This window comes from Scleropages formosus, chromosome 7 (genome assembly GCF_900964775.1).
Source record: "Scleropages formosus chromosome 7, fSclFor1.1, whole genome shotgun sequence".
Classification (NCBI taxonomy): Eukaryota; Metazoa; Chordata; class Actinopteri; order Osteoglossiformes; family Osteoglossidae; genus Scleropages; species Scleropages formosus.
This window is the reverse complement of record NC_041812.1, coordinates 15,696,857-15,724,729: the sequence shown is the minus strand read 5'-3', so window position 1 is coordinate 15,724,729 and position 27,873 is coordinate 15,696,857. Positions and strand designations below refer to the sequence as shown.

The 27,873-nt window shown below is 37.6% G+C and overlaps 1 protein-coding gene across 2 annotated transcripts in view; it reads right to left on the bottom strand.

Annotated features, from left to right (window-relative positions):
• Positions 1-1,367: 1,367 nt before the first annotated feature.
• The window catches only part of LOC108926537 (NT-3 growth factor receptor-like), a 154,113-nt gene continuing 127,607 nt past the window's right edge, over positions 1,368-27,873 (bottom strand). For both annotated transcript variants that reach the window (XM_018739265.2, XM_018739266.2), the window contains exons 13-17: positions 20,712-20,842; positions 17,551-17,723; positions 14,995-15,238; positions 5,771-5,929; positions 1,368-1,879 (exon numbers count right to left, since the gene is read on the bottom strand). In XM_018739265.2, the coding sequence (XP_018594781.1) occupies positions 1,694-1,879; positions 5,771-5,929; positions 14,995-15,238; positions 17,551-17,723; positions 20,712-20,842 (893 nt within the window). In that variant the 3' untranslated portion in view covers positions 1,368-1,693. The remainder of the gene's footprint in view (positions 1,880-5,770; positions 5,930-14,994; positions 15,239-17,550; positions 17,724-20,711; positions 20,843-27,873) is intronic.

Sequence of the window (27,873 nt, the reverse complement as noted above, 5' to 3'; positions counted from 1 at the left end):
TACACAGCTGTATAAATGGGTGGGTAATTGTAGGTAGCTTAACCTTGCAGGTCACTTTTTGAGAAAAACATCAGCTAAATCAATAAATGTAAATGTAACAGCTTATTAAATGTGGATTAATGCAAAAATTTCTAAAAAAAATAATATCAAACATACAGGTTTAACCATGCAAGAAATCAAACTGGCAAAATTCTTACACCAGTTACTCAGTGCCTTGAAAACTAGGCATTGACATGGACCAAGGATTATTTACAGTGGGTAATGTTCACATCTGTTGAGCATCTGTATTTTAGTACCTTTCAGCTGCTTCACAAAACAATCCAGATGAATGGCAATGACTCAATAGCTTGTCATGGAGTCTAAGCATGAATAACATGGAATGTAAGTTCACATCACATCTGTTACATGAAATCCTTCTAAGTAAGACAGTCAAGGTCAAGCTTTACAATACTCCTCCATCTGCTGAATGCTACCCATTGGCATGCTTCTTCTGCAAGAGAAGTGAAGTCTCCCATTCAGAGTTTGGAAAGCAACTTGCCTCAGTTCTCAAAGTTCTCGTTCAAGAAAACACTATGAACTCAACACGTGCTGTTCAGCGACTCAACATTATGAAGAAGGAACCTCATATCACTGTGTAACTTTGAGGTAATCAGTAAATACGCTCTAAATACACGCTTTCAACAGACTGAAGCTAGTAAAGGAATTATCCAGAATCTTGTGAAGAATGTTAAGTCACTGGAGCACCTTGATGTACAAGTACCTCGGTGGGTACGTCTATGCCTTAAGCTGACACTCTGTTCCTGTTGGGCTATAAAACTTTAAACATAACTTTGTAATGAAAAGTCATATGTCCTTGCCAAAAAAAACCATACATTTCATGACCATGTTGAAAAGCTGAAACTAAAAACATTTCTATAATTAACTCACTTTAACATCACAACAAGGAGCTAAAGTAAATTGAAAAAGAAAATAAGTTAATAAGCATAATTTCTGACACAGGAATTTACATTATGTACATTTAAATTATTAAATTAATTTTTTTTGTTTTGATTGGTGGGTCCTTCATGAATAAGGGTTCTTCAGTTTGCCAGAATGCCATTTTTCTCAGGAATAAAAAAAATCCCCATAATGACTTCTCCAGCATCAGAGATAAGATCCAATAATGAGAGTGCAGTAAGGCTTTCTTCAGGAAGTCCCTGCATTTAGTCTGACAGGATACGGTCATCTCCAAAACATGGTATACCCTTTTCAACCAGTGAGTTGCGGAGAAATCCACAACTTAAGAAAAACCAAAAAAGAAAATAAATAAAAAATATATATAATATGTATATATAAATCATGTATTTATGAAATAAAAACATGGGGGTTTTCATCTTTTGATAAGCTGTTGGTATATTAAAAGCCTAAGACTCTTATTTTCCAATGTTCTTCTTTTTTGGTGGTTTGTTTTGAATGAGGCCATTTTATGAAAAAAGACAACCTTCATACAGTAACTGTACATTATATACGGAAGTAAACAAAATGTAAAAGTGCTTTTGTAAAGACTTCTCCAGTGTATTGAAAGGTGTAGCAGGCACTTAAGTCCATCCCCATTCCTCAGGTGTTTGACAGTAGAGCAGTAAGGTATACGTTGTTTGGTTATTCCTGGATTATAATGGGACCACCCACTGTGGGTGGGTGGGTGGAACTGCTGCTAGCCCAGGATGTCAAGGTAAACAGGTGTGGCTTTTCCAAGGGCAAATAGGATCTTCTGGATGTCCTTAATGTTTAGCCGCTGTTGTGGTTCCCTCTGCCAGCAACCCAGCATGATGTCATACACTTCCTTGGGACACAACCGGGGCCGTTCCAGAACCCGGCCTTGAGTAATACACTCAATCACCTGCAGCAGAAGACATAGCGTAGGTTAAAACATCTTACCCACTAAGGCGCAAAGTGGTGTTTCCATACATATGTTCACACTGAAGCCAAAGGACAATTGAAATTTTTCCTCACATTTGGCTTTGATGGAAAACCTAATGATGCAACAACTGAATAATGACAACAAAGGCTTTACAATGACTCACTATGTAGGCTTATGACAAAGCAAAAAGCATGTCTGTTTTTTTGATTGACAAGAACAGCCTACTGTCTATTGTATATTAAGTGACTATTCCCTCAACGACAAAGAAAATGAAGATCAAACTTTTTTCTTGTCTGTCATCTTTCTTTCTTCTTCTTAGAATATGCTGCTCATGAAAGATTCATTGAATATTTGTTAAGGAAAAATGCACACACAGTCACACACACACACAAAGAGACCATGACCACATAATCACATCAAAGTCTGATAGAGACCGTCAACTCGTGTCACGTCTTTGATATCGCCTGTCAAAACAGACGACTGAGACACTGTGGAACATGGAGCTCTCTCTTTACCCAGCTTTTGTTCAGTAGACCGAACCAGAGCTCCTGAACACACAGCTTTGATGTCACCAAGGATCATTCTCAGAGTCAGTCAATGTCACTACTCGGCCAGGACAGAATGCTCAAATGTGCCTACAGTGATAAATATCCAGTGCACCTCTTCCTAGTACCGTGAAATAAAATGTTAGAAATCAAAATATTAGATTGGCGTGAACTACCCTTTAACGTAGATGTTTGACACAATGCTCAGGTAATTATATTGCTGCTCAACACGTCTTGCTCACCTCTGCGGTCTGCGATAACGTTTGTCATGAGAATACAAACTTTGATACTTATCAAGTACTGTGGCATGCCATGGCCCTTTGAATGTGGCCTCAGTATATACCATATGTGGAAGAGATAAGAATTAAAATATTGATTTCCACCAAAGCAGGGCCTGCATGTAATGAAGCCAAGGAACAGGAAAGCTGTTCAGATGTTTTGGTTTGCAATAATATGAAGAAACAATGCATAGTTCAATTGTACTGCATATGATAGTTAATGAAGAAACAATGTTTTCACTGACATGTAAGTGTTTATGCAAAACCAAAGATGACCATATTGACCCACAGGTCTGCATTAAGGAGACTGAATAAAGAAATACATAGATAATTTCTAATATGATACTATCCAACACTCTATGCAAGGAAGCAATTGATATGTGTTTTCACCAGTACATTTAATTGGAGAATTTGTATTTGTTAAGAAAACGTTATTGACTTAATTGCATCAGTGACAGATGCATTATGAGATCATAATCTTTACTCCACTAAATTTTTTTCTTTCATATTAGTTGTAGTATTTCTTTATTCACTAGACCACCAAACATTCAAATATTTATGAGTATTAAACATTATCTGATGGGCTGAAGGTTATACTGTAAGGCTGCTTATGCTCATACCCAGTGCTGAAGAGTCCTGATTTTGACAAAACATTTGTGGTTTCTCTGGATGCATTAGGTGTTGGACTGTGAGCTGTATTAGCACAAGGTGAAGAGGGGGAGGAGACACCCGTTTTTTAACCTAAGCTGAAAGCTACTGCCAAGAGAAAACATGCATTCCTCAGTTGAAAAAGTGTGCCTGGCAGTTGAATGGGCACTAGACAGCTTGAGATAGTACTGCTACAAGAATTCATATTATACACAGACTACAGAGTACTAACTCAATGAAGGATCAAACGGGAGAGCTAACTGGAGATACGTAGATCTCCAACCTTTCGAGTTTACAGTCAAAAAAGAACTCGATGGCAGACTACTTGTCCCTTTTACCAGACCTGGTGGTCCCTGTTACTGATTCAGTTTTTTCCATTATTCAGTCCTTCAGGTAAAAGTTCAATTGCTTTTTTAGTTACCATGTACACTTGCAGTACTCCAAGACTTACTTTTGTTTTGCTGTTTCTCCTCTGTCAAGCTACCTTTCAGGAGTACTAAGTATTCCTCACTGCCAAACAGAAGCAAGACCTTTGGACTTGCCTTATAGTGAATTACAATAAATTCCTACACTTTAGATGGAATGTACCAGTATGGTAGGGGAGTTCAGATGTATATACGAATGATGAATTGATGAACTGCGGTCTGATTTGTGTATTTATATATCTCTTTTTTATATATTCTATGTCTCAAATTATGTCTGCGTGTATTGTGTGTCCCGTCCTGGGTGTGTCCCCTCCCCCTCTGGCCTTACGCCCTGTGTTGCCGGGTAGGCTTCGGTTCCCTGCGACCCTGTCTGGGACAAGCGGTTCTGAAAATGTGTGTGTGTGTGTGTGTGTGTGTGTGTGTATTGTGTGTTTTTAAATTGTGTATTTTATCTTATTCCATCTTTTGGATGGCCAAAATATGTAGTCTTGTTTTAAATATGGTATGGTCTAAGAAGGGATGGGCATGTGGTATATAAGGTGGCCTTGAACACAATGAGAGGAGAGTAGGTCGAGAGTAGGTCGAGAGTAGGTCAAGAGTAGGTCGAGAGGTCAGGCCTTGTTGTAAAAAGCAAGTACTTCTCCACACCCTGTACATTGTGGTATCCCTCTGGGCTTGTCAATATTGTAAATAGCCTGCACTTTGTACAAGAACATTGAAACCTGGCACTGCACTTCTGTGTCCACCACTTCGCTGTCTGAGAAATCAGTGGACCCAGTGCTCTCCTTTCGGCAATTCAACACTCAGCAAGGAATGTTGGTGTGACAAAGATTCAGTTCAAGGGAGACTGACAGGATTCAAGCACTTTTACATCCTCAGAGCATTTCAGAAAATGATTCCTCCAGTAAGCTGTTGTTGAATTAAAAAAGGTGACATATATGACCCTTCACAAACCATGCATACATAAGTGACACTTGGACATGTATAATTATGTCACCACCTGTAAGAGTGTGACATACATGAGATTATTGCTGGCAAAGGTGTAATAAAGATCTATAAGGAACTTACTGATACCTCAATAAGTAATGCACTATACCTTAAAAAGCAAAAAATATACAAATCCTTGAGATGCATAGTTCTTGAAGATATTATAACTCTTTCACTATAAAATGTATCTATGTGCTTGTAACCCAATGTGCCACTCTTCTTTTGTGCCAAGCAGATGCCAACCAGCACTCCAGAGGCCTATTACATTCTTCTGACTCTGGTCACAAATAAAACCAACTTTTTGCCAAGAAGTACTTCTGCAACACACCATTTTGTAAGACTACTGAAAGGCTGTCCGCAAACCGTCATGCTTACACTATAACGTCCCAAGGCTGATCTGTGAATTTTTTCAAGATGACGTTGCAGTGAATGCTTAATATGCAGCAGGGTGTGAGGCCTAAAGCTGCTCTCTTTTTAGCACTTCTTTCTTCACTCTCCCATTAATATTTAAGAAGCCCCTGCTTTACACTGGTTCCCCCAAGCCATTTATCATTACACTTTGTCACACATTTTGTCTCTTCAAAGCTATTTATAACATGTAACAGGCAGAGCCTCTAAATGAGTTTATGCGTCATGTGTGATTTGACAGTAGGTAGCAATGAGCGTAGCAGTCAACTCTGTCCTCATTTAATTGCTCCTTACATTTTAATTATTTTTCCATCACACTAATTAATAGCTCTTGAGAGGAACAGATAACTTGTTCAACATTACTTGACATTCAAGAACAAATGTTAGCAAAGGAATTAACAGGATACAAGAATTTAACCTTACCCCTGGAAAATTAAAAAAAAAAAAAAAAAACTTGCCTCAATAAATATAAGTATTTCTGTATTATCAACAAGTCAACATGTAACCTTCTCTCTATGTAAACTGGCAAAAGTGTGAAAAGTTTTGTCCTGATGAATAATGGGTGTGAGGGGTTCGAACCTCATTGTTGGCCAGCTGAAACCATGGCTGCTTGCCGTAGGTGAAGATCTCCCAGAGGATGACGCCGAAACTCCATACGTCACTCTCTGTGGTGAACTTGCGATACATGATGCTCTCCGGGGGCATCCATCGAATGGGCAGCATGGTGTGTCCTCCAACCTACAGGGGAGGAGTAGATATCAGGCAAGAATTCTTCATGTCAATGACATTAAGGTGGTCAAGGCCTCAGGCCTGAAAGTCCACAGATCTGCGTGCAGTATAAAAGAATGAGGACATGGTATAGGTATAAAACATCAGCACTACAGTGAAAGCTATCCTCATGAAGCAATGGACAGGAAGTACAGAAGTGAAATCCTGTATCCAAAAGTTTTAATATAAACTCATAGAAGAAATATACACAACCTAAATCACATCAGTAAATATTTAATGATGTGTAAACTGATCACAATTAAAAACAATGCTATGACAGTTACTTTAAAAAGGGAAAAGGGAAAAATGTTTCCTGAACTTAAATTCTTTTTTTTTTCCTTTTTTTAAATCCAGATGTGATAAATTTAGTTAAAACATAAAATATAATACAATCCAATTTGAAAGATAACTCGGCACAAATAACCTGTGGGAAGGGAAGAGGAAATCAGTCAACCAGATTAAAACGTGACCTGCAAAAATATCTTTGCAGCCTTCTCAAAACATGCAGAGGCTCATTAAATACACTTCCTCTCTTAGCTGACTGTATCCAAATATGAATCGATTAAACAATAACACACAAATCATCAGTCCTCAGCTTTCATTACATCGGATTGTTTTAAAATCTGTTTCCTATTCATATCGATTGTGGCACATTAATCACATCTGTAGTGACATTAGCAAAACTGACATTTCAACAGATTGCTGGATTCGCTACTTTTAACTCTAAATGATGGTTCTGTCATAATTACAGCGGTCATTAATACTAAAAGATCTAAGGGTCAATAAGTTGACTGAATAAGTAAATACAAAGATCCAGATACTGTGTAAATAATGAGGTATTAGCTCCTGTTCAGCAGTTGGATGACTTGTCTTTTTATTTTCCACCTTGCTCCTGTGAATGCATCTGTATTTACATTTATTCATTTAGCAGACGCTTTTCTCCAAAGCAACGTAAATCTCAGAGAATACAAATACAGATGGATTTTACTCTAACTTAAGCACTAGTTTAAACATAAATAAAAACTTGTAACTGGAAAATCACCCAGATTTTTTCCCCAGATGGTTTATTAATCAATTAAACTTAATATTAAAGTTGATTTTTTTTCAGGAATTAAAAATGAAACTCAGAATTTTCTACTACTGAATCAAATCCACACTTGACCTCTTCATGAAATTGAATATGTTTCATTGACAACTATGCCAACTGTAAGGCTTTTTTTAACTGAGAAATTGGTATTATGTTGTCTAATTTCATAGCCAAGGAACATAATTATTCCATTTTACATTGTACTGCTTCTCCTTCAGATGTCTGCCGGAGTGCTTTTTCTGTTAATAATGGGAAAATGTGAAAACAAGTATTTACAAAAAGTGTAGGTGTGCATTTTATTCTAAACCCAAAACAAATTGAAAATGTTTCAGCAAAAACAGTATTACACAAACAAAAAAGAAATATATTTCATTTAGAGTGGCATGCGATGTTTGGACATAGGTTTGAGTCTGGCTCCATACGGAGTTTGCTTGTTCTACTCTGGGTTGCCTTCGGGTTCTCTGGTTTTTTCCCACAGTCCAAAGACACGGACTTCAAGTGAATTGATGATACTAAAATTGCCCAAATTGTGTACATAGGTGAGACACTGTGTGTGTATTTGTGTCTGTGTGTATGTGGTTACACTGTGTTCCAGGGTGTATTACCCCAGCCTACTGCCCAGTGATTCCGGCATAGGCTTTGCAACTCCAAATAGGATGAGTAGTTAATGAAAACAGATGGGTGGATATTTCACTTATGTTTTCCCTTATTTCCCACTTTCATGCTGTGACTTAAGCAGTTGGCTAACCTTATGCTGTGTGTTTGACCACAGGTCCATAGGCCATTGATTTAAAGTACACAAGTACACTCATTTCTTCTAGAACATTTTTTCAAGTGCTGGTCAGGTTAGTTCGGTTGTAAGTATGCTTATGAATTTTTGACTGAAAGCATTATAAGAACTGTACTGGTCATAATTTCAATTAAACAGTTAAAATGATTATTTTTAATCTCTCAGTGTTTGTCGGTGTTATTGACTAATCTGCATGAGTGTCAGTACAAACTTATAAATGTTACTTTAGATAAAGAAAAACTGAAAAGGTTTCCTGCAGCCTCTGCTGAAGTCCTGAAGTTGCTCAATAAAACACATCACAACAAAACTCATTTATTTTATACAGTGCATATCAAATACTCTATATACCTCTCACAACATTGTTTCATGAGTAGTATTTTTTTATTATTTAAAGTTATTTTAAATGTTTAATGTTAGTTAGGGTGCATTTTAACAAGGAATTTTTAATGCTTAACCTAGATTGAAACTCTAATTAGGGCTTCACTTTTTTAGTTGTTAAAAAACATACCCTGTGAACATTATTTTTCATCCTTACACAGCCCAAATTTGTTATGTTATATATCTGGTTTCTTTTATAGAACTATTAGGATTCAGCTCAGTTCAGTTCAGTTCAATTCAATTTAATTCAATTCAATTCAATTCAATTCAGTTCAATTCAATTCAATTTATTTTTATAGAGTGCTTTTCTCATGGGGTGACACAGAGTGCTTCAACACAGGCATAGGGCAAAGAAACAAACAAATAAATACATCAGACTGGGGGATGTAAGGCTACCAGGATGTAAAGGTTTGCATGTTCTCCGCATGTCTGTGTGGGTTTCCTCCGGGTGCTCCGGTTTCCTCCCACAGTCCAAATACATGCTGTCCAGGTTCCCCCCATAGTGTGTGAGTGACACAGAGAGAGTGTGTTCCACTGATGTGTGGATGAGTAACCCATTGTAGGTAGTGTATCTAGCAGTGTAAGTCACCCTGGTGAATAAGGTGTGTGGGCTGATAATACTACATAGAGCTAATTGGAAGTCACTTAATGAAATAAATGTAAATGTAAATGTCTGCTAAAGAAATAAATGTAAATTTAAATGTAAAATTTCCTTGACACAACTTAAGTTGCTATCACCTATGCTCCAATTTTAGCCCAGAGACCCTCAAGATTTGCTTAATTTAGCAATGCTATTGGCCTCCTGTATTCCTGTGATGTTCCATTACCTATGTCTTATTCCTAAATTCAAAAGGCCATGGAAGAGGAGACCTATCGGCATGCATGTGTGAACATGTTCCAAAGGGCCCCACAACCTAAAACTGCACTTACAGAACTTGTAAGAAGATTCTTCAAAGCAAAGAACAGCATGACAAAGTTTCCCACTGGTGAATTAAAAAACAAAAAGCTGAAATGAAATCTCTTTATCAACAGGCCTGATGTAGGCTGTCCTTTGTCCAATCACGTTTAAGCATATACCATTTTTCGTCCAGTGATGTTCCTTGTTACGTGAAATTGTGAGTCACATGACACTGTATGATCCCTATTTATTTGTTTCATTAATGCTTTTACATACACAAAAAAGGGATTGAAACTCGTTTATGTTTAAATTTCACATGTGTGAACTGCATACTGTAACAAACTGGGAGTGCTGACCTACATACAGTATATTGTATTTCAGTCATGTTCAGAGGATCCAGCACCCGCTGCAGTAATATTTCTCTAGTTCTCCAGCAGTGACAATGAGCATGTATTATTTCTCTAATTTACTGCAATTAACTTCAGTTAATTAATTTATAATTAATCTCAGTTATGGGCGATTCATATTTACAGTGTTGTACTCTGTTTTATAGTTCTTACAAGTGATGATTTCATGGTAGAGAGAATTTAAAGTAATTAGGCAACATGTGCAAACATTTTATGGTTTTTACCAAGAATCCTGAATCAGTTTAGTAAAACAAATCTTGCGATGACTTAAGTGGTAAGTAAAACTCTTTTGTTTGGTTCCATCCACTTTTTTTCCAAAATATCATGTTCCACTCCATATCAAATTCAGCCCTTAATATTTTATCAGACCATTAGGTCTGTGTACCTGTCTCCCCATTAAAACAAAATATAATATTGATGTGTATGGAGGGAATTCTGTGGGGAACTGTGTGGCTATCTCTCTAACTAACAAGGCCTCCTTCTCGGGTTTCAGAACCACTTAATGTGGCACCCCATTGCACCATCCCTTCTTGACCTGCACATCAGCTCCATATTCCCTCACTCTTTGGCACGGCTGGGGAAAGTGATGCTGATATCACTGCCATTAATTGTCCTTCTGGAAAACTGGGTTCAAATCGTAAGAACTTCTTGGTGACCCTCTCCTTATGTGTCACACCACTACCAACTACTACATGTTACAATGTCTTGCAGAGCTGTGTTAGTCCAACTGCAAACTGGGCAGACAAGTTTTTCACTGAAAAACTAAAACCCCACCAAGAGGCAGAAAGACAAGCTGAGCAAAATGAACAAAAATAATCCCACTTGAAAGAAGACCTTGATAATAGACTTCTGCTAATCTGTTAACAGATTGACAGTGTTTAAGGCAATCTGCTTTTTCAAGTGCATTTCACTGTCCTCCATATACAGGTAGCAAAGAGACTGGCAGAATAGACTTTGAGCCTAAAACTTCAAGCATCTTTTGACTTAATTATTAAAACATTGAATATTAACCTGTTTACATTGGTGAAAATGGAATTTGCACTTGATAAAAGTGTCAAGTGTTATACAAGTAAAATAATGATTAAAGTTGTCTAGCATGGACAGTTAAAAAATGACATGATTCTGTGTGATTGTGTGTGAGAGTCACTGTAATAGACTAAAGCATTTTATTGAATCTACTGTACGGTTTTTAGGTTATTTTTTCTCCTTGGAACACATCCCTTCTGCTTGGTCTTCTAGATTTTGGCAAAGAGATTCAGTAGGGGAGCTGTGCCTGGCAGAGAAGATACACAAGCATGTGACTGTGTGGCAAAGCCAGCACAATTTGTATGCAGGGGCATAAATAAATGAGAAAATCTATAAAATAACTGCTGGTAATTAGTCCCTATTTTCCCAAATCAATGTTGTTTCTTCAGTTCAGCCTGTAGTGTCAGAAGGCAAAACAAACATCTAGTCATTGGCTAAGGAGAAAGTGGCTCTTTCCCACCCTGGGCAGGGTTTTATAGGCCTGGATATGGAACTAGCTTGGAGGCATACAAAGGACAGACAACAAAGACAACAAAGTTCTTCAATAAATTCAGACTGTAGACTAGCAGGACATGAAGAATCAATGATGCTCTTTGTTTAGCGAACATGCTATGGAGTTTTATCATGCATACTGTTTATATCTATGGCACTTTGCACCTGATGAACACCATGAATACTCGAACAATTCTGAAGATAGCATTCATTCAAGCATGCTTACAATAATATCATGTTTTAAATATCCCTTTTACTTCATTTTGGTAGTTTGATAATATATAATGAGAACTAATGCAGTCAAATTCTCAAGAGGGCAGAAGAGAGGACCAGTTTATATCCCATCCTTTCAAGATGTTTATTATTGTTTTTTTTTCATCCTAACAATCTTAAGCTGAACTATCTAAACTCATCTATTAAAGCTGAGAGAACCCTGATGAAGGCAGAATTATCCAAGGCAGAGGATCTACAGAGACCTGAAATCGCCATCATAGTTTGTCCTTTACTGTGTGAGGCATCCTGTGAACATCTGCTGCTTCCCACCACACTGTGGGGATAATAAAGGCTTACTCTTGCTTTTTAGAATGTAAGGACACATTATGTCCTATCATTGCTAGACAATGACAGTAAAATAATAGGCTAAGGTGAAGTCTGCTGTTTCACTGGAAAATTCAACAGCCTTTCAGTATAAGCAGTAATCATGTTTGTTTGATAAACAAAAATATATTGCATATTGGCAATATTATATAAATTATGTAAATTATATAAATAAAAATATATTGCATATTGGTAAGTAGTAAAACCATCACAAAAAATTCCACTGACAGAGTAGAAATGATCATTGTGTTTAGATGAACTGCTTTAGAGTTAATTCAGCTGTGTTGATATTACTGTGAAACTATTTTTATTCTCTGCACTTTACATTTTGTGGTTTGACAGGAGCTTGTCCATGTTTCATATTTGTTTTGCCATCAGTATGTCAGTTCAATGAGAAAAAGAGTGGAAAAATTATGCTAAGGTACTTCAAGGTTAATTCAATTAATATGATAATTAAAAACACATCATCTGTTGATTCAGTTACACTTATTTTCATCTAAGAAATTTAATTAAACTACAATGAGTGAGCGAGTGAGTGTGTGAGTGAGTCAGTGAGTGAAAGTAAAGGTAAAGTATATGTCAGTAAAATTCCCTCAAACATTTACAAGGGTTTCACTGTAATAGCAAGTCCTTCTTTTAACCAGGAAACAAATATAGCAGGAAAGTATTTTTGATTTAATTGGTTAATGAAATAGCCTACTGAATGTGATTTATTTTGAATAAAAGACTTCAAACACATCATTATATTCCATGTGTGATCAGACCCACGGAGGACATTTCCTGTCAGTTTAGAGACCCCAGGCACAAAAGACAAGATGTATACGTCTAGATGCTTGATTGAATCAATAACTATGCGTGTATGCTGGGCACCCTGCATGGTGCAGTCAGCTATAAGAATATCAAGTGTGGGGGTCAGAGGGCAGCTATGCTGCGGATATGCTATCACTTCTCTCATGGCACCAGTGATGAATGTTCAAGTTTATTTGTTCTTTTTGGCTGAGTGAGTAAATGTATATACGTGGACCCATCATAATATGTAGTGTGTAACAATTCTGTCATAGTGATACCAGTCAATGAATATGCAAATAAATTTGTATGATCCTAGACTGCTGTTGCTGTCCATTTTTGAAGCAGCAAGCTCCTATTAGAGGAGCGAAGAGGAAATTTGAATTCTTTTTTAGTGTTGAACAGCCAAATACAATAGCTTGAACTATTTAGCCCCTAACTGTAACTAAATTTCAAATCCTTTCTTTATTCATTTATTTTAATACTGAAAAATTCAAGAATTGTTCCTCACAGTTCTTTCCTGAAAGATATTGACACTCTTTATAATTTTAAAATGACAACACTAATGTGACCACCTACAGATATCCAAACCATAATCAAAAATTATGAAATACAGATTTCAAAAGAAAATATTTCTATTTAAAATTACATTTACAGAATTTGTTTTAATGAAAGTTTTTTTACAGTAAATAATAATAATAATAATAATAAAAATAATACAGGTATAGCTATAGTACTTTAACTATATTTGTAAAGAAATTGTAAAATTGTTCAAACATTGAGCTTCCTTTCTGGTCACATTAGTAATGCATTTTCAAAGAAACAATTTTAAAATATGCATTTTGCTTTAAAATTTTCTAAATTTTGTAAATAGCTTAAAGATTAATCTTGCATATTATTAAATTGGCAGCTTTTGTATATTATGTATACATTACCTGTACATAAACATTACTTAAGCAAGTTTCAGTAAGAGTATTACTTTTTTGTTTTGACGAATTTATTCAAAGCTGAGGTAAATAATCCTCTCCAGTTAATTTAGCTTAGACTTTACTGAACAATAATTTAAGCAAAACACTGTTAATATATGATTCTATTCTATTACTGTTGATTATTTTTAAATTTGGGTTTTCCACCATGTGATGTATTGTAAATTGCACAGTATTCGTTACTTCACATTTCAACCGATTTAAACTGACAGCTCTATGTAACAGTTGAGGTTACTTCTCCAGCATAGTGTACGGATGGCTGCAATGACCAATTGCATCATTTCAGCAAATGGAGGGAACTGAATTATGTCTGTTCTTTCCTCTCTTGTGGCAACACAGCAAATATAACTTTCCTTAGACAGCCTGCAGAGAGCCCAACAGCTCTCCTTGGTGGCAGGAGTTAATGTCAAACCTCAGTTCAAGATCCTGGAATTGTGAAATAGGTATTTTAAAAAAAAAAAATACCTTGAGATGTACAGTAGTCTCAGGTACTGTCCCTGCAGAGCTTTCTCCATGCCTGCAATTCAACGGTACTACAGCCAGAGATGGGGATTAAACTTGCAACTTTGGGATCTAAAGGCAATAGCTCTAACCACTATGCTGTCAGCTGTCTCTGCAGTATTTTTTTTTTTCTTTTTTTTTTTATATTTGATGGGTTTTTTTTTTACATTTTCTATACTAGACAATATGAAATGCTTGTTGCATAAGGTATATTTGCAGACATGGAATTAAGTACATAATGGCTTCTCAGGTCACAGTATAATGAATGTTAATTTAATTAAGGTAAAGAACTTCCTGAAAGTTATGTGGAAGTGGTCTACTGCAGTGCCACTGAGCCAAGTCCTTAACCAAAAGTGTCCCACTATGAATATCCCTCTATATAAATTTTCAGTTTCTTTGAGAATACATCAAAGTGACTTTTTTCCAATTATGCATCTTAATACTACTGTATGATCAGATTTTCAAAGCAGGGGAGGTGTGATTTCCTCTTTAATTTAACACACATGACTAAACGGATCATTAGGCAAATATTACATTCATCTTGCCCATTGCTGTTGCCATCATACAATCCAGCCACCCACGCATACGGTCTGCTCACTTCCTAATACTCTAACTCTCGTATTTAATCAGCAGACACTCCTACACTGACAAAACAGGTCATCGCTGTTCTTTTACACCCAAAGGAAAATTTTCAAATGATAATGATGCAACCTGTTGGAACAGAACTGAACTGAACCAACTTCAGTTCAGTAATGCATATTTGTGATAGTGAATGGGAGACTAGCTCTCCAGCCACCTAAACATCACGATGTGTGCCAGTGTTTTGACTCATTTCCATAGTTTATTTAACCAATATGTACAAACTGCAAAAGATTGAAAAGTCCACTTTAAATTTGTTATGCACAGCATCTCACTGACTATTTCATTAGTATTACATTTTCATTTTAATGACACTGTTAAGACCAAACTGTACAATATAATATGTTATTGAGCCTTTATTATAACAAATTACTGGATAACTCTAGTTCTAGAATAGCTCTAGATTTGCATAAAATGAAAGCATTAAAAAAGTTACAGATATACTTACCCGGTAGTAGTCTGTGCTGTAAATGTCCCTGGACATTCCAAAATCACCAATCTTTACCAGCAAGCCATTACCCACCAGGCAGTTGCGTGTGGCCAGGTCACGGTGCACAAAGTGCTGTGATGCCAGGTACACCATGCCAGAGGCTATTTGAGTGGCAATATGTAGCATCTGAGAGAGACCCAGCTCTCCATTAGTCTGGAGAGGCTGTCCATCAACCAGGATCATGGCATCAGGGCCATGGGCTCTGCAACAGGGAGAGAAGAATGACTAATGAGAAAGACCAACTCAAAGCAACACCCATGACAGCTTCTCATCCACCTACTACATAGTGCTCCTATTTCCTATTACTATTCCTTTTCCCAAACACAATGGTCATCAGCATAAGCCTGACTGCATAGTAGTTATTCATAATGAGTTTATTAAAATATCAGCATTAGGCAGAAGTCTGAATAATAGCATATCATGTGGATTACTGTACTGTAATACCTGCTATAGGACACACTGCACTAGGTACATTGTCATCCACAAAGACACTTAGGTATATTATAAAGCCCACTGTGTAAACTGATTCTTAACCTCTGTTGTACTGTCAGACTACTGTGGAAAGGCTTGCATTTCAAAAGCAATTTTTAACTTTCTAGGCCTTGCAATTTTTTTATGTATTTAGCACACCTTCTCCTACTGGGTACACATTTGTCACATGGCCATTACTGAGACAGTCAAATGGCACCATCTTTTAATTACTTGGCAGGTACATCATCCACTTCCAAATCCTAGAGCAGATAATTAAAAACAGAATTTGTTCATAACTGCACTAAATACCCTTGGAGAGAAAGCAACACGAGAATCCCAGGAGAAGAAATCTGTAAGTTGTTTTGATATAGTACTACAAAGAAGATTATCTCTAATCTCTGGTATTTCTTAATATAATTCAGAAATGAACGCAAGCCAGAAGCAGACGAAATTTAGCCCCCTTATACAGCCTATAGCCAGCAAGCAAGACGACCACACAAAACGCACAAAGTCTAAAGGAGTCATATTTGTCTCCATGGCTGTTACTGTGAATCAACTCATTGCAAACCGTAAATCAGAAACGTCCCTGAAAGACCGTGCACAGCATACAAAGGAGGCTTTAGGAACTTAATCAGGATTCTGCCGCATTCTAGTCACGGTTATTCTCAGTCTCTTTAAGCTCTGTATGTAATAACATGTCCTACAGTTTTCAAGTAGCTGGTCATTTCCATTTATCCAGTGTAAAATAAGACACCCAGTTAATCTCTTTAGATTTTAATACTGGTATCACAGAAAAAAAAAGGCTTATAGTGGTACTAGGTCAGTTTGCTTTTTTAATAATTACTTTATACATGATTTTCTGACCATGTTAATTGCAACTGCTTGTATACTTCTTGTATTTCTCTGCTGTTTCACTGTGTATTTTGTACCATTTGACAGAATTTGAGTATTGACTATATGCATAGGACAGAATATATCAGTATTATTGATCTACTTTATCTATTTTTATCTTAACTGAAAATAGTAAACTTTCAAAGAGGATGATTTATCACATTTGGAATTTATAGTTTAACATATTGTGTAAAAAGCCACTGGAAGTAGAATATATTTGTATTCAATGAAACATCAAACAGGACACCATGAAACTAAATGGCTTTTGTAGACTTGTAGGCATTGTGCTTCTATGCTTTTTTACCTTAATTTAGTTACAAAGCAATGTCAGAAGAAGGCATGAAAGGCATAAAAATGAAACCTATAAATTATCAGGAAAGCCACTGGCATTAATAAAAAAAAAAAAAAACTTGGATTGGATGTGTTAGAATTACCAGTGCAAACTACAGTAATTTCCATCCCTTCAATGGGGAATGACACAGAGTTCCTTCACTTTCCTTTGCATGGGAGAAGTGCTGCTGTGAAGGAACAAGGCCCCATAATTGTGATTTCAACTGTGATGTTACTTTCTTTTCAAATGATGCCTTTAATACATCAGGTGAATGGTGTGATAGATGATCGTATGGTAATGTTAAGGAGTAATTGGTGACCTCCTCTGTATGGACAGTATATACAACTTTCACAGTTTTATCCGTAGTGGGATTAACAAGGAGGTATAACTGTCGTGGCTGGCTGCTTTGATGCCAGAGAAGGCCAGTGGGTGTGGTGTCTTGCGGCCTTTTGTGAAAGAATTTCATCACTTCCCTGCACTCCTCTGGCTCATGACCACAGAAAATCGAACACCACAGGTTTCACAGCCACCCGAGACATCAATGAACGTATCTAATGGCCTGTGTGAAACATGTCATCAGCAGTCATAAGTTATGGTTCTGTAACATTGCAAGAATAAATCAGGGATAGCAAGACTGTGGAGAACAAGGAATTCAACTTAAAGGTTTGACAGAAAGATGGCTTATTCAAGTCCCAAAAGGGGTAATTCTGCCGCCTCTTTGAGCTCTTAAGCTCTTAATATAAAATTACCTAGTAGATATTTCCAGTTGTATAAATAGGTGTGTTGGAGAACATGTGACTGTAAGCTTCCTTTCAGTATACCTGAGAAACTTGTTGAGGTCACCGTGCTTCATGTATTCAAAGACCATAATGAGAGGGTCACCATCCACACACACGCCATAGAACTTGACAATGTGCTCGTGTTGCAGGTTGGTCAGCAGCTCTGCTTCCCGTTGGAAGTCCTTCCTTGCTGATAGGGTGGGATCCTTCAAGGTCTGAAAAGACAGCAAGAGGTTAAAAATGTAAACCTATGGGGGGCCCTGAAGACAAGCTATGCAGTCTATGACATGAAGAATGTGGGGCTTAGTGTTCTTATTGTGTCTTTGATAGAAAGTTAAAATGAAGTCTTACAGTGAGGGAAACTAATCATACCAGTTCAAAGGGAATAACAGCAAAAATCTGTATTAATAGCTATTTTGACAACCCTGTATACTTTTATGTCTGGCAGGATGATTGCACTGCTCCCACACAGGCAAAACTTAAATTATTCTATCGGTGCCTTGTCTCAATGTCAGAGCCCAGGATTTAAGACATTCTATAAATCGTATCTCTAAAATGAGAGATTTGTGAAAAATATTTTCTGATCAAATGTCATACTGATCCAAGAACAGTTCACAGCAGCAGGCTGCTCCTAAACGTGCCATATTAGGACTTCCATATAAAGTTTGACATTTCATTATGGAATGAAAATAGGAAGTCTTATCACAGACAGATCACTCTGTTCCATCACTTATTTGCTTTTAATTGTCGTGCTAATGTGGATCTTTAACGGTCACAATTCATTGAACAACGAACTGTACAAGAAGTAAAAATTCCAGGTTATTTTTATAATCAGCTAAATGCACTCTGTGACAGTAATACTTTGACTGACACAATACTCATGATTTCAGACGCTGCACAACAATCACAATGTTATTGGCTTTATAAAACACAAACTGGTGAGGTGTTGGAACCTGCCTCGGAGTGAGAACATCTGAGATTGTCTCATACTGACGGTTGATCAGTCCACCTTCTCTGTACGTTTTAGAGCACTCTCTGCCATTTAATTTTAATTAGAATTCCCTTGGCTGACTTTTACACAACGGGTTGAGAGATATTCAGATGGATGGTGGCCTTGGTGCACAGATGGCCAGGCATCCGTCCTTGTCTGGGATGTTTCCTCAGCCTTGTGTAAATGAAGGCAGGGCTCTGTCCCCCAGACACACCTGGACAGACCGGCAAGCAGCCAAGCTAGCCCAACAGACAATCCCCCAACTCCACCCCTACCTACTGGAATGGAGATGAAAAGACCCCTAAACATGGCTACTTTCACTGCTGGCACTTGCAGTAGATAACATTTAAAATTTTAGTAAATTTAATTTGTGTTGGGGCACAAGCACTCAGCCTAAGTGGTCTACTTTCAAAACTTACTACAGTTAAGTTGTCAGCGTTATTTAACCTTAACAGCTGTTTGAAGTCTTACTTCCTAATGTAAATTAGGGTGGGGCACACCACAACTGACAAAATACTCACCTCTTTTTAGAGTGATTACCTGAGTTTTACTACATGAATGCAAGAGTAGCAAGCTTTTCATAGATGTATTATAAGCCTTTATGTATGTGTCTTATGCACCTTGTTTTAGATACAGTGGGCATTATTTGACTTGTCACAGTCCATGTCCATTCTTTCATCATCATGGATAACATCTGATCATCAGCATCATTCCAGGCATGATCTGAACAGTGACAATTAACATGACATGCGGGTGGAGATAATTCCACAGGACCATCCATCAACTGGAAAAATATGTATTTTACATATCATAAATATTTCTTTTGACTAATAATATAACTTGAGCACAGTCTCACTTTATGCCATAAAGCAGGTGAAAAACAGTTCTTCTTTTATTAGTTTCAAACAAATTTGGATGTCCCAATATACAGAAAAAAAGAAAAATCTATTAATCATAAAGTATGCTTGGTGTAAAAATTAAACTATGTAAAAGCTGTACCAGGATATATACCAAAATACATGGTGTTAATCTGTTGAAGTTACTTGCTTGGGAATAAATGTCTTGTATTTCCATGTGAAATTCTTACAAATGCCATTAGTATTTCACTCATTTGTGATATTTTACAGTATTATAAAATGTACAAAAAATATATTTTTTGGCTAAAATCAGGGCACCCCTTGATGCCTACTGTCCTTGGTCATATTAAAAAAATAACCTTTTAATCCAACTGAAAATGTATAAGGGAAACAATTATCTTTTGAAAATTACCGGCTGAGTATCAGTACTGTGAGGAACATAGGGAAAACAAAATGCAACCAGTGCATGTTCAAAAAAATGATAAGCTTATTGTAACAAAACATTGGTTCTTGTCAAAGCACAACTGTGTTGTGAACACACTGACAGTATTGTGCTTTCTGTGTTTTGAATGTGTAAATAAATGTCCTAAGGGATTTTCTTAATGACAGCTCATCAAGAAGTCGGTCATTTAGGGCTTTGATAGAAAATATAGTAAATGGCAGGTGACAAACACATATTTTAATTAAATTTCATTTATGATAGATATATTGTGGAAAAACAATGTCTGTGAGGTAAGTAATTTGCATAGCTTCCAGCTTAATTAATTCCAGCGTAATTTTTTAGCCGCTTTTAGAAATACCTGTATGTTTCTAATTTGCATAAGAGCAAAAGGAGGCTAGTTAATAGATGGGGTAGAGTAGACAGTTTGTGGTATTAACCCAAGCTTTCTATGACTATTGGGTCACAAACACCAACTGCTCTATTTCTCAGTCATTTTTCAGGTCTGATGTGATGTGTGCCCTGATCTTGTATCATATCTAAGCCAGTTTGATTAGATACATGTTTCAAGCAAAGGTTTTGGGTGGGGATTCTGAGAGAAAGACATCTTTCTAGTCTTTTTTTATGTCCATTAGTCACTTGCTGCCTGGTCGCATTGGAGAATAGGATTTTGTTCCCTTGTGGGCTCGCTTTGGGAAATGTAAGATTGAGCCTGGTAGTGACACCATTAGTTTTTGATATTGATCGTGGCTACACCAAATCCTCTTTGCACATTGATCTGTGATTCCAAATCCTCCATGGGAAGCAGTTCATAACAGGCACCCTGGCTTTCAATGTTGGTCAGGTCTAGGATCTTGCACAGTTATCAGTAAGGGATGGTGTAACTGGAGAGTGTAACTGAGACATCAGCCCTTACCTTGACTGCTACTAGCATCTTGTCCTTGGTGGGACTGAGGTTGTAGCACTCTGCCAGGAATACCTTGCCAAAGGCCCCCTCACCCAACTCCCGCTTGAGAACGATGTCCCTCCGCTTTATATGCTGCACATCTGCAAATGGAGGGTTAGATATGGCATTTAACATAAGGCTAATTATCATCCTTTTTAATGTCCCACTCCATTCACTATCTCTCTCCTCAGCCCCATCCTAAGGTTTTGAAGGACAAATAACACATGTTGGAAGGGGGGATAGGTGGGCTGCTGAACTCACTGACATGAAGCAGCCGGTGTCACCCGACACAGATGGGATACTAATAGGCATGACCCATACAAGCATCTGCAAGTGTGAGGGTGTGTGATTAGGGCTGTAGTACATATGTGCAATTTTCTCTGGGATCTATCTATCTATCTATCTATCTATCTATCTATCTATCGCAGTTGCTAGACCCCAGAAACACCTTTCCACCGATGGGAAGCAGTAAAAGAAGGCCATTGGATGTGTTCATAAGCTGCAACAAGCATATGGGCTTTGAAGACCTGCAGTTTACACAATGAAGGAAGACAGCGGCGCCCTAATAAAATCTCCACAAATAAAAACACTCTAATTAAATGCATACAATGGAAGTGAAGTGAAGCTGTCACCATGTAAGAGGGACTGAAAGAAGTCTATAATACGTGCAGTTTCTACCTGTTTAAAATTCCCAAAACTAGTCTGCTGGGAGACAGTTAGTTCCACACAGCCTGCAACAACAGCATCTGGTATTTACTCAAACGAATGCTCTGGCGTAGCGCTGTCCAGCATCAGTAATGAGGCACCTCTCCAGTGCTTGAAAGCCAGTGTTGTAATTGCACTTATTACCTCGGATATATGAATAAAGTAAACACTGGCACCTGAAGAGACATTAACACAAGAGTCATGATTTACTTAAACTGTAGATTACGAGTCACTGAAACCTATTAAATACAGCAAGTCACCTGCTTGTTTAATTACACACATCCTAATTCCGATGTGAGTTCATCTCACAACCTCTTTAAACTTGACTTGCCCTCAACTTGGCTATGCTGATGCGGGGAAGAGTTAAGCACCTGTGAGATGTTCAACACGGCTCCCGAACAATTTTATGAGGTCACATAATGCAAGAAACCCAGGAAGGAATCCTGAATAGATTAATCTTTCAGGCTAAGAGAATCAATAGCAAAAATTGCTTGGAGCTCTCAATAACAATGGTCAAACCACTATCCAGAAAAATGTATTAAATGCATGTAATATATTTTGAAGTTAATTTATGTCCATATATTCATAGAGGTTGACTACTTACATTACTAAGTAGAGGCTGCTGAGTGAGGACATGCTGTAATGAGTTTGGGAAAGAGTCCCACCTTTACAACCCCCTTTCTAACAGCTTTCTTGTCTTTCTGTGACTTTTAAAGACAATTTCTGTTATCCGTAATGCAGGGTCACACAGGACAGAAAAAAGGGTCAGTCAGATCACATCTCACAAGAACAGTTATTTCTATTCTGTATCTCAAACTGACACATGACTGATTTCAGTGGTTTTCATAATAAAACTTTCAAAATAAAGCATAACTCATTGGGGTAAAAATACAAGTTCCACATCCCATTAATAACAGCTTTGTCTTTGCTACATCTACATATTAATTTACGCATTTTTTTTCATTTATAAAATTGTTTTTAGTTACAGTGTGCTTTATATTCCTTTTTAAAATAATAACTGACTGCAAAAGTAAGCCAGTTATTGGCTTCTGTCTGGTGCTCTTTTTGAGGTTCAACACACAGTTGGTGGCAGATGGCTGACCCCAGGTTCACGCCTTGGTCTGATCTGCCCCTACTCTGAACCCACTGTCACTCACTGCTGTCCTGTTCACCAACTACTCACCCCACCCCAGTGCTCCACAAAAAACTCATAAAAGTAATGCAAATGAAGCTAAAGAGAAAGGAGCTATCTCTGTTTCTTTCCTGTCGGCCATCTGTGCGCTATTCACCTGGGGCCTAAGTCACCTTGTCTCTACCATTTATCCACGCACCAGAACGAATCTAAATTGTTCTCACTCCGAGAAAGAGGTGAATAATTGATAATGCACTTTCCAAAAGGGGCTCTTCAGGCACTCAGTGAGTGGATGTGGTGGAACACAGAAGACTACAGATTATGGGAAAACAAAGATGGTTTAAGGTAGGAGGTGCACACACAATCGAGTACACTGAGCAACAGGAGGATAGCGTTCATTTTCTACATAAATAAATAGATGAATAAATCATTTCGGTTTCAACTCTATATTCGGCAGCAAAGAATATTTCCAACACAGTGTGTACTGAAGGAGATAAGCTTATTTTCAAATACATATCCACAGGAGAATAACAAACCTGGAATAACCTTCCTTTAGCCAGCCATCTAGAAGAAAACCTGCCAAACCATCTAAATGTTTAAAACGGCAATTATAAAGCCTCCCTCTTATACCAAGGAGCTGCGACCCACACAGGCAGACTGCGTCACCAACAAAATTACAGCCAGAAAAATACAATGAGGCAAATTGTGCCTGGGACTCTTGAAAGAAACAAAACCAGAATGAATAACTTCTCTTAACCTTGAACATTTGAAAACATGGTGAACTGACGTGACCACCAAGCAACAATGAATTAATAATGATGTTTAAAGCAAGCGCAGTGGTGCAAGCAGAATGACTTTAAGCCAGGCTTTATAAGTTTCAGACAGAATGACCTGTTTCAAGTCGGGGATGAAAACCTGTTTGTAGAGTGCGGAGGACAGCCATGACATGGTGTGTAAACTTCAATGCCAAACCCATCTGCATGATCTGTCCAGCCAAAATGTGAGTCACAGGTGTCACAGGCTTCCTGCACACCCAGTTGTTACACTCCTGAAAACAACCCCTGTTCACACTAACCCTCTAGTTTGCCCAGTTTTTTCCTTTTTTTTTAACCTCACATTGAGATGGCATATGTAGACTCAAATTTTCCATCACAACACTAAGAGACAGTGGAAAAGGCTAAATATGTTTCACATGTGCTTAGTTTGAAAAAAGGAAATAGGTTCACGGTTTCAGGACAACTAAGATGGCAGCAGTTCATTATTATTATTATTATTATTATTATTATTATTATTATTATTATTATTATTAAAGGTACAGCAGGTACTGTACCTGTTTCAGTTGTAGCATAGTAATTAAAAGACCCAAAAAACAAATCTTTGTTTCAGCTATGGTGCCTTTGATCAAGGTACTCACCCTGACTTGCTCCAGTCAAAATTATCGAGCTGTAGAAATGAAATTTTGCAGAAACCCATCTGCTAAAAAACTAAATAATGTGTCTGCAATGTGCAACTGACATGACAAAGCACCCTTTTTGTTATACATCTCATATAAGCACCTTGTCTCTCTCACTCTTCTGTAGTGCTTGTATAGACATTAGGGTAACTCACATAACGAAAGTCATTCAAGCAGATTAATTGTAAGTACTATGTATACCGCTGGATCTCAACGGATGTGATATTTCCATAGTCACATTACATTCAAAATGACTATTCACTTTTTTGCCAATTAAAATTCCAACATTACCTGGGGATCATCAGCTACTGGCATATAGCAGTGTACTGTTCCTTAAGCCACTGTAAAATCTATGCTCTTTAGAGGGATTTAAATATATGATGGCTTCTGACCACCCAGCAGGTTATGACATGAAAGCATGTACGTTTCACTATTTTAGTAAATGCTCTGTGGACAGCTATTACAATAAAGTCGCAATCTCCCATGCCAAAGATATGGTAGAATGTTAGAAATGCTAACTACATCACTAATGGAGCAAGACCTCTTAGCAAGGCTTCCAGATCACAACACTGCCACCTTCTGTATGGATCCATCACACATCCTATTTGGTCTTATGTAAGACTAGTGTTGACTACCCCCAGCGAAGAGTGAATTCTACAGAATTTGACACTGGTCTTCCTGCTCACTTGGATGGCTGGCAAGCTAAGATTTGTGCAATGCTTCTGATATAGCAGCTCTGCAGGGGAGAGCTTTCCCAAAACAAAGGCACCTCCAATATGATAAAGCTGATAGTTCAAGTATAGATACATTATATTGCAACCCTTAATGAATACCTTGCAGTCAATGTACATTACACTGTATTAAAGTATGAACACAAATTTAACTGTTAAAATAAAAACTGATTTAATCGAATGTTATTTATGCTTTCCAAATTCCCTAGCCACTAATGGTAATAAACTGTAGCATGTTAACATACCACAGATGAATTGTTCTTTTCCCTTCATGTCCAAAAAAAAAAAACAATCTGACCTCATCAAGTGAGGGTGAAAGGAACGTGATACATTGATATATTGGCTGTGCAGATCCCTTCATCTTCCAAATAATTGTAAAAGACATTCATAATACGGTTATCACAATGATTAATTGGCATTACGGACATGATCTTACTCGACTAATGACTCACATAACGAACATTACATTTACTGGAAAAATATGCAGTATGAGGGGTACAGTCTATGGTTATGTCCAGTGAGCACTGGCTGTAGCACTGGCTGTTAGAAGGAAGTTACAAATGAGTCCTCAGCAACCTGGTAAGTCTCTATAGATATAGTTTTAGATACAACTAGCTCACACTGACTTTATCCTGTATGCATAGCGTGTCAGCAGTTTGGCTAAGGACACGCAACAATTAAGTAGATAGTCTGCCATCACACTGTGTCTATGTTTATGAGAACATGAATCATACATACAGCATTGCATGTACAATATAGTTAGCAGCACAGCAAGATGTTACCTTTTAAAGACTATACTATGTAAAAACCTAAATAAATAGCTGAGATTAGAAAAATGTGAGATTTTTCCAGAATCCAGGAGGAATTAATTTTGCATCACATTGCCTGAGTCTATATTATATGAAACCACCTTCAACCAATGACCTCCAGTAGGGGACAGGAACTATCCAGTAGGATACGTGATGGGGAGATGATTAACAAAAGCACATAAATCTGTAATAATGGTTCAGCTTTAGGAACCCCATAGTGTTTCTTCCAGCATATCCAAAATCATTGTCCTAATATCCCCAACACCGGCCTAAGAGAGGCGATACCACCTTTCCAATAACACTACCCCATCACTGGTACTCACATAATTCAGTTAAGTAGAATTCCGGTCCAGCCTATGGAAGACTGACCTTCATAACCACAGCCCTCCCATTGTACCCATTGTATGCCTCCTGCCCGCAGCTAAGCTGCCATCTTTCACAGTGCATGTGCTGCAGTCTATTTGCACACGCACGCACACAGTACTAGAATTCCAGAGGATTACAGGGGAAAAATCTGAGGGAGCTGAAATCATTAATTTACTCTTGCTCAGCCAGGCCCTTTAGAGAGGTTACTGTTTTTGTGCCTTCTGCAGGTGCAGTTTGCATTGTGGGAATGGGTCTGCAATCAGTGCAATAGAATAACATCTCCTCAAGTCCCCTCCAGTTTAGAAAGGGCACTGGGTGCCTGTGTATGTCTATTGCAATAGAGATGACTAACGTATTCAAGGCACCACTGACCTCTGCTCTTGCTTTCTTTTCACAGAAACAAATTTTATTTGTCTGCCTTAGAAAAGCACTTGGAAAAACTAAACTGCATTTTATGTCCTGGTGTTAACATTTTCGAGTAGCTGCTGAATAAAGAATCTGATTTTGGTTTGTGATGGTTTTAGGGGGGTTGGAAGCAAAGCCTCACATAACCATCGATCCTACTATGAAATCTGCCCTTGACAAAGTATTCTCTCTCTCAACATTACCTGGGGATCATAAATAAAAACCTAATAAGCAATGTGGTGTCTAAATTTAGTGTCTGATTTTTACCTTTCTGCCTAATCATGCATTTATAATTATAAGTAAATAAATCCATACACTGTCAAAAGTCACTTGTCAGGAGCAGGAGGGACCACAGCAAGCCAGAGCCTAACCCAACAACACAGGGGGCACAGCTGAAGGGAGAGAGGATGCAACCAGGATAGGATGCCAGTCCATTGCAAGGCACCCCAAGCAGGGCTCGAACCCCACACCACACCACCACACCCTCCTAAACAAATCATGTTAAGAGTCTTGGTAAATCTAAATTATAACGGCACACTGAGTAATAAAACAAAGGGCTGTGAGGAAATAATAGAGTTTCCTAGATATGTAATTGTTACAATCGTAGTGATATTGCCTTTGTTGTCCCCTTTTATATTTCTAATGCGGGTTAATTTCCTGCAGATCACGATGTGCCTGTAACTGCAAAGGATTCATCGTACAAAGGGCTCAGATCATTCGCCCGTCTGCTCTTCAGGAGACTTTGCTACAGATAGTTTCTTCTCTGCTGTATGGCATGCTTCCTTAATGTTCCAAAAAAGCCTCATCCCATTTTGGCTTTGAAAATGTAAAAAAAAAAAAATATTCTGAAACACCTGAGTACTTCAGATGACCAGTGCACAACATGTCAACCACTGTAACAAAATGTAAATTGTAAAACAAACCAAAAACAACTAACTCTAAACTGAACTGCAGAAAACAACTTTGGAAATGATGTTGTCACTGATAAATTATTAAGGAACAGTGATAATTTTTAGGATGTTCACTTATTCATTACAGACGCATGAGGTGTATAATATTAAATCTCATGTTTTAATAAGCATGACATAACTACAGACACATCGATGCCCATATTAGAATTTTACATTCATTCATCTAGTAAGTTCTGCACTAAGGGAAGCACATATCTGACAACTGTCTACACGGGAGAGTGAATGTATTCTTATAGTCCAACCAGGGAGGAAGAACAAGGAAAGAGTGAAAAATTTTCAATTTTAACAGAGATATTCTCACACAAGATGACATCCATGACAGGTAGGATTCTTAATCTACTGTGGCATTTCACTGGCACTTGATTTTTAATTCTACATACATATAATTTCCAAATAGTTACAGATCTGAGCTGTCCTTATCCTTAGCCCCAATGATTTAAACTTCACACCACAAAATCTAGTAGCACTTCTCTCTTCTGAAGGTTTTCCACTAAAACCAGATCCAAGTGTAAACAACAGAGAGAGGAATTAAACTGGGATACAGAGCTTCTTTGTGTCCT